The sequence below is a fragment of the Temnothorax americanus genome, unplaced genomic scaffold, assembly GCF_048541705.1.
Source record: "Temnothorax americanus isolate GAGA-0224 unplaced genomic scaffold, ASM4854170v1 Scaffold47, whole genome shotgun sequence".
NCBI lineage: Eukaryota > Metazoa > Arthropoda > Insecta > Hymenoptera > Formicidae > Temnothorax > Temnothorax americanus.
In genome coordinates, this window is record NW_027509624.1 from 34,121 (window position 1) to 50,245 (window position 16,125).

Here is a 16,125-nt window from a genome sequence, read left to right on the forward strand (position 1 = left end):
CGAGAGAATCGAAATCCTGCTCGCTTATCCCGTAACGTCCCGACATGTGTGATTTAATGTGAACTAGATTTCTTTAATCTAATATATATGTCTGTTTTACGGTCATCCCTGCGAGAGATAATACTCCGGAGCCGCTCTGAAACTCTGATCCAGATATTCGTTTCCTCCAGGACGGGACAATATAATATCCTAAGGGACAAAGAGTACCCGCGCGGGTTTATGGCAATTCCATTTCTGCATCGTGTATTGAGCTACATTTATCTCCTCGCGCTCTCCGGTCCCGATAGAAATATTGGAACCGCGCGTGATTTACGACGACCATTATTATTTCGCATTTACCACACTCTCCCGGCCGCGCTACAGATGCACGCGGGGCTATCCCCGCGTTGGCGAGGAAAAAAAGAACCTCCCGAGAATTTATACGGCGTTTTATTAAGGCTAATACGAAGGGCGGCAACGTGCGGTTCGACAATAAAGGAATATTGCTAGGTACTACGCGCCCGTGATGCGTCCGGCGCGAGATCGGCATAATCTACGAAGCGTTTCAACGGCCTTCTCGCGAGCCATCCGTTATGCGTGCCCACGCACTCACGCATGTGCCGTGCTGTGCGTATGCAATACCCGCGAAAATAACCCACGTGAGTCGCGTACGAGAGAACGGGTTCGTGCGAATTGTATAACGAGAGCGCGATCTTATGCCAGATTTCGCGTTGGCGGGCGTCCCCTCCCGATCAGATTCCGATATTAAATCGCGACCCTCTCACCATGGACGCTCGTTTATCTGCTCGTTGACCTAATCCGCGGATCGTCGTTTTTCACGCGAACAGTCATGTATATATAACATTTACGACGCGATGTCGGGAATGCCTTTGTCTTCCTTTATTTTATAGGGACGAGCGCGTCGCGTCGTGTCCAGATATCCATTCATTGCAATATATGCATCGCTGCGAAGTTACAAATTTCTATTCTTCGACATCGTTCAAATGTCCCTGTATTGCGATTCATTCCAGCCTATCTGCTTCTCGGATTTTTAAATCAATCTGCAATCGTCGTACGATAGAAATTCGTATCTTTGCAATAAGAATTTACATCGTAATTACTTTATTTTCATTCTGTAATATATTAATATTTATTCTTTGAGATCTCTGTGTACAATATTTAAAAATCTGAGAAACAAGTAGGAATGAATCCGATATTCACGTCTCCGTAAAACGTTCTCCTTGTTCTTACATTTTGCTCGTAAAACTCGATCCAACGTACGGAGCGCTCATTGGAAAATAATCCCGGCATGCGAATGCGCGACTCGGAAAAATCTCCGTCATAAGAACGCGGGTAAGTGCGCACACGCGCGTTGGATTCGCTCGCGCATATTGGCGAATCCCCCCCCTCCCCCGTTAATCTCGTCGTTACTCGACGGACACGCGATATCCGCGCATGATAGTTTTAACGCCGCAATGCATATTCGCGCGACGGTGTAAGAATCCAAAGTCAAGGCCGCGATTTCAGTTCCATATCGGGCGTATAGTGACGACGACAAATGATCGGTCGTAAAAGAATACCAACACCTCCCGGGATCGCGATGTAAATTTCGCGTATGTTCGAAGGAAACGAATTGGGCTCGAAGTGGCTAATTAAACGGCGCGATTTCTTCGCGATCTGCAATAAATAAGACGCGGCCGGTTATTCCTTCCGACCCTTCCGACCTTCGAGACCGGAGATCCGGATTGACATTATCGGACATATTATATGCCGCGTGTTCGAGCGAGAGAGATTAATATGTAATAAGCTTAACGTTAATATCTGCGTATGGGAAAGGTGATAATGTATACACGCATTAAAACAGAAAGGTAATCCGCGCACAAGATTGACAATATGTTTTTAATGAATGCGAGAATCGTATAATCGTACAATAATTTAATACAAGTTTGTAAGATGATCGTTACAGGATAAATGAACGCAAGACGAGGATTAATAATAATGATGTCCATGGTGCGAGCTACCGCGACCGAGCTTGTCATCAATCAGTCGTTCGTGGAGAGAACTCTCGCTGAAGATATATAAATTAATGCTTTATTCTTATTTGAGCACGATGCAAATGACTTATCCGCGCGCGTTTTATTTTGACTCTTTAAATCCTAGATATTTTCTTACAATTTTGCGATAAAATATAAATTATATTAATTTTAACGACTGCTTTTGTCGAGAGATAGAAAAATAGCTTACAAATTATAAAGATTAATTGTTTACAGAAATATTTATTAAGTATTTAATCTATCTCGCAAAGAGTCAAACTAAAGAAATTATATTGTTTATCAAGATATCACTCAAATAGAATGTTATGCAAAGATTTATCAAAAATTACCCATGAGAATAAATACAAACGCGCGAAGAAAATTCTCGCGATATCAGCGAGCGAAACGATCAAATCCTTATATTGCCAGTTCGAGCTTCTCGTTCGAGTGTATCTGACGGCGGTATTGAGAGGATTGAGCGACGGGTGCTAAGATCGGCCAGGTGGAGATCGGTCGAGCGTAGGAAGTTGCCAAGTAAACGGTCGGTTCGCTCACTATCGGTATGGCTGCTTCGAGTTTGGTATTGCGATGGATCTGGGTCCTGCTCTGACTGGAGATGGCAGTGACGACCGGAAGTGCCTCCTTGATGACGACTGGAGATACGTCTTTGGTGACAACCGGAACCGCTTCGTTAGCGACGACCGGAAGTGGCTCCTTGATGACGACTGGAGGTACGTCTTTGACGACAACCGGAACCGCTTCATTGACGACTGGAAGTGCCTCTTTGGTGATGACCGAAGGTACGTCTTTGATGACAACCGGAACCGCTTCGTTGACGACGACTGAGAGTGCCTCTTTGGCGATGACCGGAGGTACGTCTTTGGTGACGACTGGAATCGGCGTCCCGGCGATCGGCAGCGGCCTGTCGATCTTCACGGTGTCTTTGCGATTTGAGCCTTCCAATCCGAGAATGTTGTGAAGTTGGATACGATTTTCGTTGTAATCAGAAAAAGCGGAGATGAGCGGCTCGATGGCGGTCGTTACCACCACCTGCCCTGGTTCGATTCCGATCGTTTCTGCGTTGACGACTGGCTCTTCCGGCACTTGGACGCGAAGATTGTTGTGCACCTGGACGCGACTCTGTTGCAAGGTGGCCAAGGGCACCTGGCTGGGAAGGATCACCGTCGTCTCGTAAACAGGTTCCGACAGGAGTCCGGCGGTCTTGACGAGTCGAGCGGCCTTCAAACGAACGTTATTGTGAACATCGACGCGGCTCTGTTGAGAAGTCGCCGCGCCGGTCAATCTCGGGATCAGAACCGAGTCCAACAGGCCGTATACAGGCGCGACGACGGCCTTTACGGCGGCACGATTGGCCCGACCTTTGGATTTTTCCTCGTCCGGCGTTGGAAGCTCGTGGGAACTCTTCGGCGAGGCGATCGCCGCCGAGCTCTGATCGGCCTGATCTCCCTGGGAACTCGGATTTTCTGTCCGATGACGATCTTGATCGTCGGCCGATGCCTCTAGGCTGCGCTTGCTGCGGCTCGCCCCGCTCGCCTGCAGGTGCACCTCCTCACCTCCTGCGGCCCTCGCGTGTTTCTGCGAGTAGGCGTACCTGGCGGTTAGGAGCTCGCCGGGCTCGAGCGGCAAATTGTCGTCCGTAGGCAGATTCGTCGCCGCGACGCGGAAACCACCCTCGTCCGCGACGTAAAAGACGGATTGCAGGATACCGTGCGCGTCGACGTAGCTGTAGGAGCCGCGCGTGACCCCGTCGAGACCCCGGACTTCCTCCTTGGCGGACGGGCCGCCGGCGTAGCTGTACGCGTGCACCCCGGCGCGCGTGTCCTGCGACTGATGGTACACCGGAAGCGGATCAGCCAGATAGGCATAGGGCAGCAGGGTCAGCTGCGCGCCCGCTGCCGCCGCCGCGCCGAGAATCGCGAAAACTGGAATCTGCGGGGTTTAAAACGAGTCTCTCTCACCTACCAGGGAATAATACAGAAGCGTTCGAGCGCCCGAGATGATTCTCGCAACGCATAAGCCATTTTTCGAAACCGTCCTCCTCCTCGGGATCATGCCGGGCTAAAATTGCAAAGCGATTGCATGACGTGTTCTATCGACGTGCTTGTTTCGCCCGCCGTTTCGCCGACAGAACTCCGACATCCCTATACGATCGTCCTGGGACTCCTGGGATTAAAGAACGACATCGGCGCAGTTCCGTGAACGATATATCCCGTTACTCGATATCGCGGATCCGCCGGGGGGATAGATACAGCAAATACGCAAATACGATGCATTATACACGCGTATACGTACCGCAGAAAATTCGGTCGAGCGCGCTTTATCCGGTAACAAATGCAAATCGTGAGTGCACTCGCCCTCGGAACGCTCATTTCGCATGCAGTCGTCGAGTCGGTGGATTTACTCGCGCAACTAGCTGGCTTCTCGGGACATACGTTCCCGTAGAGTATCGCGAGAATTACCGCGTCGGGAATTTCGTTCTCGGAAGGACGAGAGAGAGAGAGAGAGGACTTCTCGAGTTCACCGCCGCGGCGACGAAATGTCCGACGAATTTTTGCGCCCGCATCGGTATCGGTAGCGTGGGGGAGCACCTCCGCAGGCAGGCAAGCGAGTGTGGGACGGGGTGAGTTTATACTTGCATGAGCCTCTCGGGAGACCCCAGCCTCTCCTTGCGGTCCAATATGGTCTGAAGAGGACGAGCCGCCCGTTCGGCGGAGTAAGAAGGAAAGTGATGGATCTAGCGCGGTAGACCCTTTACGCGTCGCCGCAAAAAGAAGAAAAGAATCGACGACTCCGATCTGTATTTTCCTTTTAAACTGCTCCGCGTCGATGCGAGCGCATCTTATCAGCGGGTGCAATCAAGCGAGAACTTATTTGTGAATTCATCTGTGTATTTGATCCGCAAAGCTCCAAAGCTGGAACGCTTTATTCGACAAATGAGAGCAGACAAATCACGAACCGATGAATAAAAGTATTTCGAAAAACAAGTTTAATTAAAATAATTGAATGCAGTTAGCTGAAAGTCTGCTACAAAGAGTTAACACGTATAGAGTTAAAAAAATATCGTTAAATAAGTAGTTGCACATAATTGCCAAACAAAATTATGTATCGCGAAAGAAACTCGCGCGCGGATTAACGAAACATTTCAGATTGTATTATAATTTACAATCTGAAACTTGAGATTTCCATATTCGTTAAAACGAGCGACCCTAGAAGCGAATTCTTCGAAACTGTTGCATCGTGTCTGCGGAGTGTCTGATGGCAATTTAAGCCGCCTATAAATGTTGGAACAAAAAGTTTGCGAAACAGTTGTAACGTTGTACCCCGCAAGGCTGGCCAGAAGAAGCTCGCGTTGCAAAAACAGCGGGGGGGGGTTCTACTCCCACATATTGGTGTTGGATAAGAGTGCCATTTGGCGTGGCCGCCGTAAAACGCGCGCGGTGGTCGCGCTCTCGTACCGCGGACTTTACACGCGTATATTTTTCAACGCTTTTATATCTCGACAAAAAGCGAGTAGGCCGGCAGGCCTCGCGCAAGAGCAACCCCTGCAAATAAATTATAACGCTCATATATCATTCCCGCGAACGTTTCGCTCCCCCGAACAGCCGCTGTTTAACGCGATGTCGTTTGTAATAAAGACTTTGAGACTTCGCTTTTAGCATCACGCACAATAAGCCAGAAATTTATCTTAAAAAAAAATTGTATTCTGCAATTTTTCAGTTATACATATAGATATAGATATTCCAGCAGTAGCAGTTCAAAAATAAATTAACAAATGCTATTTAATAAAGAATTGATTTCTTGCCAAACCATGCAATTTGTTTAACATTATAGAACCGCGACGATTAATTTCTACAATGTAAGCATACTATGTATAAGGTGGTGCACACTAAAACCGGCTCCAAACGCAAAATACAGTTTTAAAGTTCTATAAAAATAAAATAAATGCTGATAAACGTGTAAAATGTTAAAATTGAAGTCTTTTTAAATTAAAAATACCACATATTTTAAATGTAACTCAAATGTACAGTACATTATTACCAAATAAACCTGTACACCACGTTCATATATGTACAATATATCAGGAGAGTATACAGTTTTATTTGGTAATAATGTAATGTACATTTGAGTTACATTTGACATATATATATTTCCCTCTTCTTCAGTCATATTGCTCGATTTCGTGACCCCTCTATATATATCTGTGCATTAGATATATGAGATCTACAGTTTAACGTCAATTCCGAACAGCTTCTATAGTGACATCTCTCTGCTCCACGATCGCCACATTAGATATCCTATATATATTAGATATATTATATCCTATATTATCTTTGAAAAATAAACAGATAATAGAAAAAGTAAACCGATTAATTTAATCATTTACATATTGTAACGAGAACTACAGAAAATCTCAGAAAATGCACTATTATAATTTAAAAAAACTTTAAAAAGATTACTTTATAATGGTGCATTTTGACTGCTTTGGTAGTTCTAGTGTTAAGCAAAATGTATAACTTATCACGAGCTAATTCTGTTTTAGCCTGATGCAAAATATCGAGATGTTCTACTTTTAGGAATAAAAAAAGACAATATTGAAGAAATCAAAGTTCCTCGAAGTAAGAAAATTCGTAAAGAGCATAAAAAAGTTAAAAAAAAAACTAAAGAAAGACTGGACAGGTTGCGCTTACCAGTGCCTGCATCGTGCTCGGGTGTGTCTCCGTCGACCTCCTTGCTGGCTGAAGGACTGCCCGGGCTGTGCACCTTGCTCGCGATCTGGTTTTGACTTATATACGCGACGCGAGCCGCGCGGGATGTCTTCGAACCAGGAACCCGAGGAACCGTCGAAGGACAAGGCGGATCCGTTCCCCGAGACGGGATCTCATCAGTCGAGATCCCTGCGAGCCCATCGTGGCCGTCTTTGGCATGGTGATATCGTTCGCGCGCGTCGTAAAGGTGAGAAAAGCCGGGCGTACCGGATTCGACGTTTGCTCTTCCCCCGCGAAAATGAACGATGGAGGAGTTTCGTTCTCTTTCTCAAGATGCCATTGTAGAAAAATAAACAAATTAACGAGCGAATTTAATCGATTTATAAAATCAACGTTTAATCTTTATTATCGCATTTTTATATCTTAATTTATATTTCGATTTGTACATTCTTCTGCTTGTTATAATTTCTAAAAAAAAAAAACCCCCACAGCCCGTCCACTTGATTCGAGATTAATTGCCGCGATCTTACGATGAGGAGAAGCGAACGTTCAATCATTTGCAACAAATCTTCGGTAAAATGTAATTATATCCTTATGACGCGTGGTGGCGGAGACTTTTACGCGGTACTATTACAATAATGAGGCGTCGTTGGAATGAGGCGGGAATTGAATGAAGCGAGAACGCCAGGGAGGCGGAACTGGTTCGGCTTACTCGAGGTCGTTCAACGATCCCAATCGTGTAGATATGAAGAAATTTCTTCGGTTGCAACCCATTCGAACCCGGGGGGAGGGGGGGTTCTGGCTTCTCGCGCACCGGAGACTATACTCGACCTCGGATCGCTCAATCTGCAACGTTGTGACGCACATTAATGAGGTTCTTGCGCGAGAGCCTTGTTCCGGTTACAACGGATTCTTTACCTTTGTGATAATTCAGAGAAATGTAATGCCCGTTCTAGACTGGAGGATGATCCTATACTCGCGGCTCATCCTAGTGAGTAGTGTAGACGGATAAAAATCATTGATTATCCATGATTTTTACCCATCTATACATTACTCACTAGGATGAGCCGCGAGTAGGATCATCCTTTAGTCTAGAACGGGCATAAAGGTCCGAGAGAAAAGTAGTTTCAGGGAACTATGCGGATGTCTTTCGAATTATTCGAACTGCCCCGGAAAATGTTTCCCTCAGAAAACTTTGTTTTTTTCTACTGGAAGATCGTTTGAAAAGCGGTTTTTATTGTTTACGAGAGAGGGGATTCGCGTTCTCATTATTAGTGTAATGTTATCATTATAATTGCTTCGACGATTGGCCGACATCAAGGCCATCAGGGTTTGCTCTCCTCGGTTGCGCTGTCTCGTTTTATAAATACGCGCGCGCGCGCTCGTATTTGCTTTTGAGATGAAGCTTGTTCCGTAGGTTTAATGCGCGCGGTTTAATAAAGCGCATACTGAATCGAAACTCATACATGTCATAAGTTTGCGAACAGGATCAAGTAACATGCCTTTAATTTTCTTGATGGTGCGCCGAGGGAGGAGGCTCTAGAGCCTGACTTGTTGCTCCTCTTATTGCTTCTTCCAGCGCGGAGCACCGTATATTTAAGAAATCGCGTATTTATATTATACCAGCAACAAGTTCGTACGTTGTTAAAGGTTTTGTACTTGTTATGCGTAGTGCCCTCCTGACGCCTGCACATTACTCTCCATTATGGTCACAATAAATTGTGTGTAATAATTGTGTTTAAATGTATAATTAATACAGTGAAATTAAAGCGACGCACGAAACGCTTCGTCGGACACTTAATTATAATACACAAAATGCATCAGGTCCTTAAGCCCGTGTCACACTACGTATCGCGGACACGGATCGGATTGAGATTGCGGATCGCGGATCGTAATCTAGCCAATCATAGACGAGCAGCTCATCTGTGATTGGCTGACATCCGATCCGCGATCCGTAATCCCAATCCGATCCGTGTCCGCGATACGTAGCGTGACACGGGCTTTAGGCTCTCGTATTGTCGGACCTATATACGATATTGAGGACAGGCAAAGATAATCCACCTGTATTTAAATTCTAATTTTATTACGAAAATGCAAATCAAGATCGCACAAATCTCAGGTCCTTCCTTGCCAATAATTTCCCTCTGAAACGCGACCATGCGGTTTCGCTTCTTCTTCTCCGCAGAGCTACGATTTACGCGCGTGATTAGAAGCGAGATCGTGCCTGACGATCCCGCCGCAGTATGTCGACGATTTTTCAATCGCGATCGAGTAACTCCGATATTGGCCTTGATCGGGGCCGCAACGCGCCTCGTATGTTCGGCGGAATTGTTCGCCTGCCGCGGCCTTTTTACCCCCCTTTTTTTTCAACGGCCGCGGACCGCAGACGTCCAGGAATCGCTCCTCAGGGCACAATGAAATCGCGTACCGACCCTCGTCCTTGGCGCGGTCCTCGGCGATTTCGATGACCCGGACCCGCGCGCGCGCACACGCGGCATACACGATACCCGCGCGCGCCTCGAGGCGAGTATTAAAATGACATAAAGGGTTGCAGGTTGGCGCGGGGGATCAACCTGTCCACTGTCGCGATGTGTAAACCCGACACCGCGATCGAGTATTTGCATATATTCTGTTTCCCCAAGAGCAGCATGGAACCATGGACTTTCAAATGCAAGCGATCACGTAATGCAAGCGGATACGTAATGCGTTACGTGATATTAACGCGGATTACAATTAATTAGAGGCGATTATGCTTCATCATTGCGCTATCCATGTTTTTTGCTTCGATATACCTTATATTTCAATGCGAATGATCGATTTTAAGTCTATTAATTCATTTTTAGATTGCTAGACATATATAATGTATGCTACATGAAATCTTTGTGTAATCTCACGCTGTTAAATTCGTAATATCAAATTATTTCATTTTGAGTTGAGTTTTTAATCATTCCTAATAGATCGCCATTGCTAGCTCCTATTCAATATGTCGTTAATTTAACTAAAACAATGTCAATTCAACTACCAATTTAACTAACCGATGGAATTAAAACAACTGTTTTGTGTTAAAATAATAAATTTCGACACAAATGGTAGTCGGAAATAACAAATGCTATTTAACTAAAGGTATTGGGTTTAAATTTCGTCCTTTAATATTTATTTAACACCATAGTAATTTCACGGGAGGTACATTTTTTAATGAAAATATCAATTTGTAATGTAATAAATATTTTACTTTGACAACAAAACAGTTATTAAAAGTCACGTGTAAAGATAAAAAATTGTATAGCGTGAAAACAGAGCAAAAGCCATTTCTATAGAATTCCAGAAAAACACTTGATAATTTCAAGATTAAAAAAAGAAACGCGGAACCCCCCCTTCTAAAATTTAATTAATTCTGTGTTTTCTGTTTCTTTCTAAAGTTTAATTAATTCTGTTTATTCTTTCCTAAGGCTGAAATTGTTCCGTTAATGAGATTCATATCTCTCGCGATCGAGAGTAACTCGATTCTGAGCGTCGAGTGGAAGATATCTCATTTTTCTGGTCATCGGCCGTATCACGATGAAAAATCGGAATGTAAGAAAACGTGGGCGGGGGTACAGTATTCGCGGAATATCGCGTTCGATCTCGGATCGCAATGGACTGGTGCTCGTGCGATTTTTTTCGTTATGCCCGGCGCGCAAACGCGATATAAATAGGAGAACGTTATACGATAAGCGGGGAAATACAACTTCCATAATACGATGGTCAGTTACCTGCGCGTATTATTTTGAATTTCAAACAGCAACGGGGACCGCGCGACGGCACTTAATTCACGCCCAAGCGCACGTGCGCGTCGACATCGCGCGCAATTTACAGTCGACTTTTAATATCGGCGTCCGGCGAGATTCCTTATACTCTTACTTCTAAAGGGAGCGATCGACGCCGAGATTCAGTCGCGGGGAATCTCGCCGCGTCCCAACCCGGATGCGGCCTCTCTTTCTCTCGAGCGCATGTGGTTCCGTGCAGAATTCTCACGGGACGCGACGCGTTTGTTATATATCTAAGCATTCCCGCTTCCTCATTCCTCCCACCGTCCGGGCGCCGTTTCGCAGGGACAAGCTAATCCGACGGGACACGCCTTTCCGAGGCGAGTCCACAAGCAAGGCGCGGGCGAGGTGTAACGGCGGGCCGTGACCTTTCAGGTGCCATGTGCCATGGTTCTTCTCCGCTTCCGGTCATCGTCCGCGCCGCGATCGCGACGAGAGACCTGCGGGCCCTGCAGCCGTGGGCGCGGATCTTCGCGAGATATCGCGTCTCCGCTAGGATTTGCCCTCTATTTACCGCTACCAGCGACAGCAGCAGCAGCCAACAGGCGGCAACCGCGGCATCACGTAGGAGAGACCGCGGGAGAGACACCGCGAGGTGTTGGTGTCCGTAGGCGAGGATAGTCCGTGAAAGCGTGGATAATCAGGGAATAGGCTCCCGCGTGTCGACACGAGCAACCCGAGGACTGGGAAGACGAAAAGGGCGACGAGGAAAAAGAAGATAAAAGGAGGGGTAGAGAGAGAGAGAGAGAGAGAGAGAGAGAGAGAGAGGGCGGAGAGGACGGGAGACAATAATGGTCGGACCGTGAACACGGTCGGCAGAAACACTCGATTACTCGCGCTCGCTCGCGCTGCTCTCCTCCGTGCTGCTGCGCGCACCGTAGGTCAAGGCACCTCTTATTTCCTTAACCCTTCGCGATTCAGCGTGACTTCAAAGTAACGCACCGACCGGCGGCTCTTCTTTTTCTCCAGCCCTTCCTTTCTCTCTTTTGTTTTTTTTTCATCTGTAACAATATATAGAAATTCATGCGGTCTCGCGGTTGTGAAATTATTGTAATGGTACGCAATGTAATTATATCTGCGAAGTTCAATTCGAAATATGCAGAAAGGAATTACCTATGCATTATAATTATCTCTCTTCGTTCAATGCAAATTCAAGAAGATAAATTGTATTTTGTTTAATTAAAGGACAATATTCCTCGTTAGAAACAGAACTAATCACTTCGTATTTTCTTCAGTTCAGTGCTTTCTCATTTCTCATCACTTCAAGCATGAAAATTAAATGCTTCAATTATTAATCCTCAAATTAGAATTCTTCTGCAACTTGCTCGAAATTAATCATGAGAATTTTTAATAAGTACAATAGCGATCGAACATCGATATTTATTTATTTCATCTCAATTATAAAAATTATTTTTAAAAAAAGAATTTTTTAGAATATCTACGTGCATTTCTAATTTAAATTTCTAAAGTTTAATTTTTCTTTTTAGTAAAGCTAAAAAATTAGCGAAAATAATGTCTCGTTACTTTTGTTAATAAAAGAATTAAAATTTTACTTCAAAAGGAATATAGGCATCCTGTTGGTCAGATCTCTCGAAACGCGCTGTCCTCGTCGAGTTCCCGTTCTTATCATCCTCTTATCAAGGTCAAGTTAATCGCTATTTATCATCGCCGCGTACAAGATCACGGTCGTTCGTCGGTATCGGCGATATTTCTCAAGTCTGCGCGAAGGGGATCGTCGAGCCGCCTCCTCCTTCACTCCTTTCACCGATCCTTCGCGAACGCTCGGTGTTACGTCCCGACGGGATGACTATTTAGAATTCCAACAAGATGCACGCGTCCGCGGACAGTAAAGTCATCCCCGCGGAAAAATCGCCGCCGCGATGGAAGCTCCATGTGCGAAACCACACCCACGCATCTCGCCGCGTCGACCGCCGCGCCGTCGAGATCCGGCCACATATTTGCGGAGGTCGCCTTACGTCGTAAACATAAACATAATGCAGTCGAGCCGGTGGACCACACCCGGCGTGCATAAGCGCTCACTCACTCACTCATTCGCTCGCTCTCTCACGAACACATGAACACACGTATATAAGTACGTAACATGTGAGACTCGCATTCGCGCGTATGTACGCATATCACGGCAAGGACTCGACACGACTATCTGCGCGACGTGATATCGCTCTTCGTGGCGGTCGAAAAATGTCGGATAAAGCGGATAAGTGAATGAATGAACGCTTCCTCACTTGATAAATTGCATAAGTCGCTAAGTGGTATCTTTATCGTGTATATTTAAATTAAAATGGATGTACAACCAAAAGGCGTGTACACTGAAGGCTCGATGGTGTGACTGATGAACCGGCCCACCAGGCATAAAGTGCGCTAAACGATAAACGTGATTCTTGTCTCTTCTTCTTTATTGTGGTGCTCTTTTTATGGATAAACTCGGCACTCGGAACACATTGAAGGCACTAACGATACTAACGAACTATAACACTATACGATACATTGTCAAAGCAAAAAAGATTTAATAAAATAAATTGATATATCATATAAGTCGCTCAACAATTAATAAATTTATAATAAGATACATATTACAATATTCATATAAAAAATTCAACAAATTCATTTATAAATATTACAAATTTTATTTATTTATATATTGCAGAATTTTTTTTTTATTTAATCAAAAATTATTTAATAATATATATTCTCAGGCTTTACTTGTATAGCTAAAACTTTCCCTTTTCTTAAAATTTGTAATTTCATCGTTCCTGGTTGTTCTATCATTTTATAAAGAGTGTTCGAATCCAGCATCGGTTCGCCATTAGCATGCGTCACTATATCCCCAGGTACCAATCCAGCACTATAATAGCAGAGAGAGATGGTAATTCAATTTTTCAATTTTTTACAAATAAATAAACTTTACAAATAAATTTCTTCGTTTTATTCGTTGCAATCTCTTGAACATCAAGTATTTTTATAATTAATTGTCAAATTTTAATCTCGATAAAGTACATTCGAATATTATTTTGTCATTTCTATTCTCATCTATTTTGTTTACTACTTGTAATCTATCTGATGCTCATTTTGTAAAAAGCCGGTTTCTCACTTCTAACTCATATATTATTGATACTATATTTTTAAGAAAAAAATAATTTGCAAATTGATGAATTCTCGTATAATTAAAATTTAAGATAATGCAATGTTTCTGTATTACATGACTCACCAAAAAGCCGGAGATCCAGGTATTACTTTCCATATAAGAACTCCATGCTGAATGTTTACATATTCATTGTTGTTATGTTGCAACCCATATAAGAATTCTGGAGGCAGAGTGTACATCGTGACGCCTATGTATCTCCTGGGTGCTTCTCTAAGAGTTACGTCTGTAAAAATAACATGTAATCAGTATCCTCAGCGTTCATGTTGTTGGAATAAACTGATAGTTCGAATTACTTTTGTTTTTCCTATTTAATTCCGCTTTCTTCAAGAATTCTTTCGCGTCGTCTATAGGTATGGCGAACGAAATGCCGGCCGTTACTTTCATTGCGTTTATACCTATCGCCTCTCCGTTCAAATTCATCAAAGGTCCACCCGAATTTCCAGACTGGAGGGAAATGTGATTCACTAATTATATGAAATGATGGCGTAACGCTCGATATTTACTCCAGAACCGACAGTTACTAACATTGATTGCCGCATCCGTTTGAATGTATCCCATATGTCGGTTATTTATACCAATCTCTTGACTTTGTCTATTTACACTGCTCACTATTCCGCTTGTTATTGTGTTGCTAAGAGTCAATGGAGAACCAATAGCTACTACAAACTCTCCTGGTCTGATATTGGCCGAACAACCGAGTTTCATTACTGGTAGATTGGTCTATACAATTTGAAAGTACAAATTAACAATCACAAATATTTCACTATTACCGTTTATGCATAAATTGGAATAACAAAGTTACCCGTCTTACCTTATTTATTCGCACAGTAGCAAGGTCAGTTTTCAAATCGATGTCTTCTATTATTCCAGTATACGTACTACCATCATAAAGCCGTACCTATGTGAAAGATGTAAAGATAATTTCAGATCAAAATAATTTATTAATTACTAACATAAATTCTATCAGATAATAATCAAAGAAAGTAGATTCAAGGTTTTTAAAAAAAATTTTAAACACCAGGATACTAATATTATTTGTGACACAAGATGCTTGGAAAGGACAAAGGGACTCGTAGGGGACTCACGTTTACCTTCACTGTTGTGTTAGGCTTATTATTTTCTACGACATGAGCATTTGTCAGTATTAAACCATCCTGACTGACGATAAATCCCGATCCATTGGTAGTGACTGGCTTCTTCGTGAAAATGTCTATGCTGTTTTACAAGGCAGTAAGTTAGTACGCACTTCATACCATAAATATGTAATACTACATTATGCTAATGAGTCATTTACGTATTGTTATGCCAGATCTCGATGTACACGACAGCTGACGCAGTTACCTCCACCACGTCCGCTATAAAATTGTATTTGTCCCTGTTCTGACCGCCGTCGGACGGCGGGTGAGCGTGAACGACAGGACAGTTCGGAACAACAGAACGGTTCAGACCTTCGATTCCCTGGCGGACGTAATCCCTCCAGTTGTACAAGGCATAGCCAAGACCGGCCGCCGAGACGAACGCGGCACAGGTTAGGAGCTTCCTCGCTCCACCGCCTCCGAATCCGAATCCTTGTCCGCATTGCTGCTGCCGTTGCTGTTGCTGCTGTTGCTGATACGAATGGAACGTCCTAATTCCAGCGTGCCGTTCGGCGAACACGAGAGTCGCGAGTCGCGACACGCACCTCGAGCTGCTCGCTTTCGCCAGGGAGGTCCACCGGGTCCACGGCATGCGCGACCAGGGCGACGCCATCTTTAAATTGCTACACGCGCGTGCTACGGCCTACGGGCGACCGGGGCGACTGGCGAATTCGAACGATTCGAGCGGTCCCGTCGAACGTTAATTTTCGCCTTAACTCTTGGCGTAGAAAGGAATCGCCCCCCCCCCACCCCGCGTACCTGGCACCCGCACGGCTTCGCCTCGGCAGCGATTTCGAATTTCGAATCCTCGCGCCTGATCGTCCGCGCGGTGCGTGTCGGCCACCTTCGGCGTGCTTCGGCTTCGGCGAACCTCGTCGAGTCGATTGGTCGGAAATTTGAACATCGAGTGCGTGCAGTGCGTGCACCGCTAAATTCGGCGCGGAGTGAACTTCGCGGTGGCAAAATAGTTCCCTGTTCCAATCGGTAACTCGCATAAAAAAATGCATTAAATGTTCTTAAATATATGCGAAGATATATAAGAAGCTCCCAATGTTGCTGAAACATCAGCTGCTAATTTCTTCAAGAACGTGAACGTCGTGAACAAATAATTTGCATCTACTATTATTTTTTTATATTTATTAACATTTGTGCAGATATTATTTGTTATTTAGTTTATGATACTACCCCTCATTATAATGGATCTTTTCTGAGGCAGTAAGGATGCCGGCTTAAATATACACTGGGCAACAAAATTATCGCAACAAAAATCTTCGTCAAAAA

General features: G+C 44.4%; 2 protein-coding genes across 3 annotated transcripts; both read right to left on the bottom strand.

Annotated features, from left to right (window-relative positions):
- Positions 1–1,848: 1,848 nt before the first annotated feature.
- Positions 1,849–6,858, bottom strand: LOC143903411 (uncharacterized). The gene is made up of 2 exons (XM_077416969.1): positions 6,722–6,858; positions 1,849–3,962 (listed from the first exon to the last, which is right to left on the bottom strand). Exons 1-2 carry the CDS (start codon positions 6,731–6,733, stop codon positions 2,430–2,432), a joined length of 1,545 nt encoding a protein of 514 aa, XP_077273095.1. The 5' UTR covers positions 6,734–6,858; the 3' UTR covers positions 1,849–2,429.
- A 5,234-nt stretch (positions 6,859–12,092) lies between these two features.
- Positions 12,093–15,544, bottom strand: Htra2 (HTRA2-related serine protease). 2 transcript variants are annotated; one of them, XM_077416972.1, is made up of 7 exons: positions 15,003–15,544; positions 14,794–14,923; positions 14,520–14,606; positions 14,234–14,428; positions 14,002–14,152; positions 13,772–13,931; positions 12,093–13,408 (listed from the first exon to the last, which is right to left on the bottom strand). In XM_077416972.1, exons 1-7 carry the CDS (start codon positions 15,455–15,457, stop codon positions 13,240–13,242), a joined length of 1,347 nt encoding a protein of 448 aa, XP_077273098.1. In that variant the 5' UTR covers positions 15,458–15,544; the 3' UTR covers positions 12,093–13,239. The 2 variants fall into 2 exon arrangements, with proteins under 2 accessions (XP_077273098.1, XP_077273099.1); XM_077416973.1 differs by having other exon boundaries at positions 14,800–14,923; positions 15,003–15,542.
- Positions 15,545–16,125: the final 581 nt, after the last annotated feature.

Bases quoted from the DNA above. Each gene is read 5' to 3' on its own strand.
- Htra2 (XM_077416972.1), bottom strand. From the start codon at position 15,457: ATGGCGTCGCCCTGGTCGCGCATGCCGTGGACCCGGTGGACCTCCCTG. The intron at 14,429-14,519 runs GTAAGACGGGTA...CAAATTGTATAG, and splicing joins CTACTGTGCGAATAAATAAG to ACCAATCTACCAGTAATGAA. The intron at 13,409-13,771 runs GTGAGTCATGTA...CTGCTATTATAG, and splicing joins CCTGGATCTCCGGCTTTTTG to TGCTGGATTGGTACCTGGGG.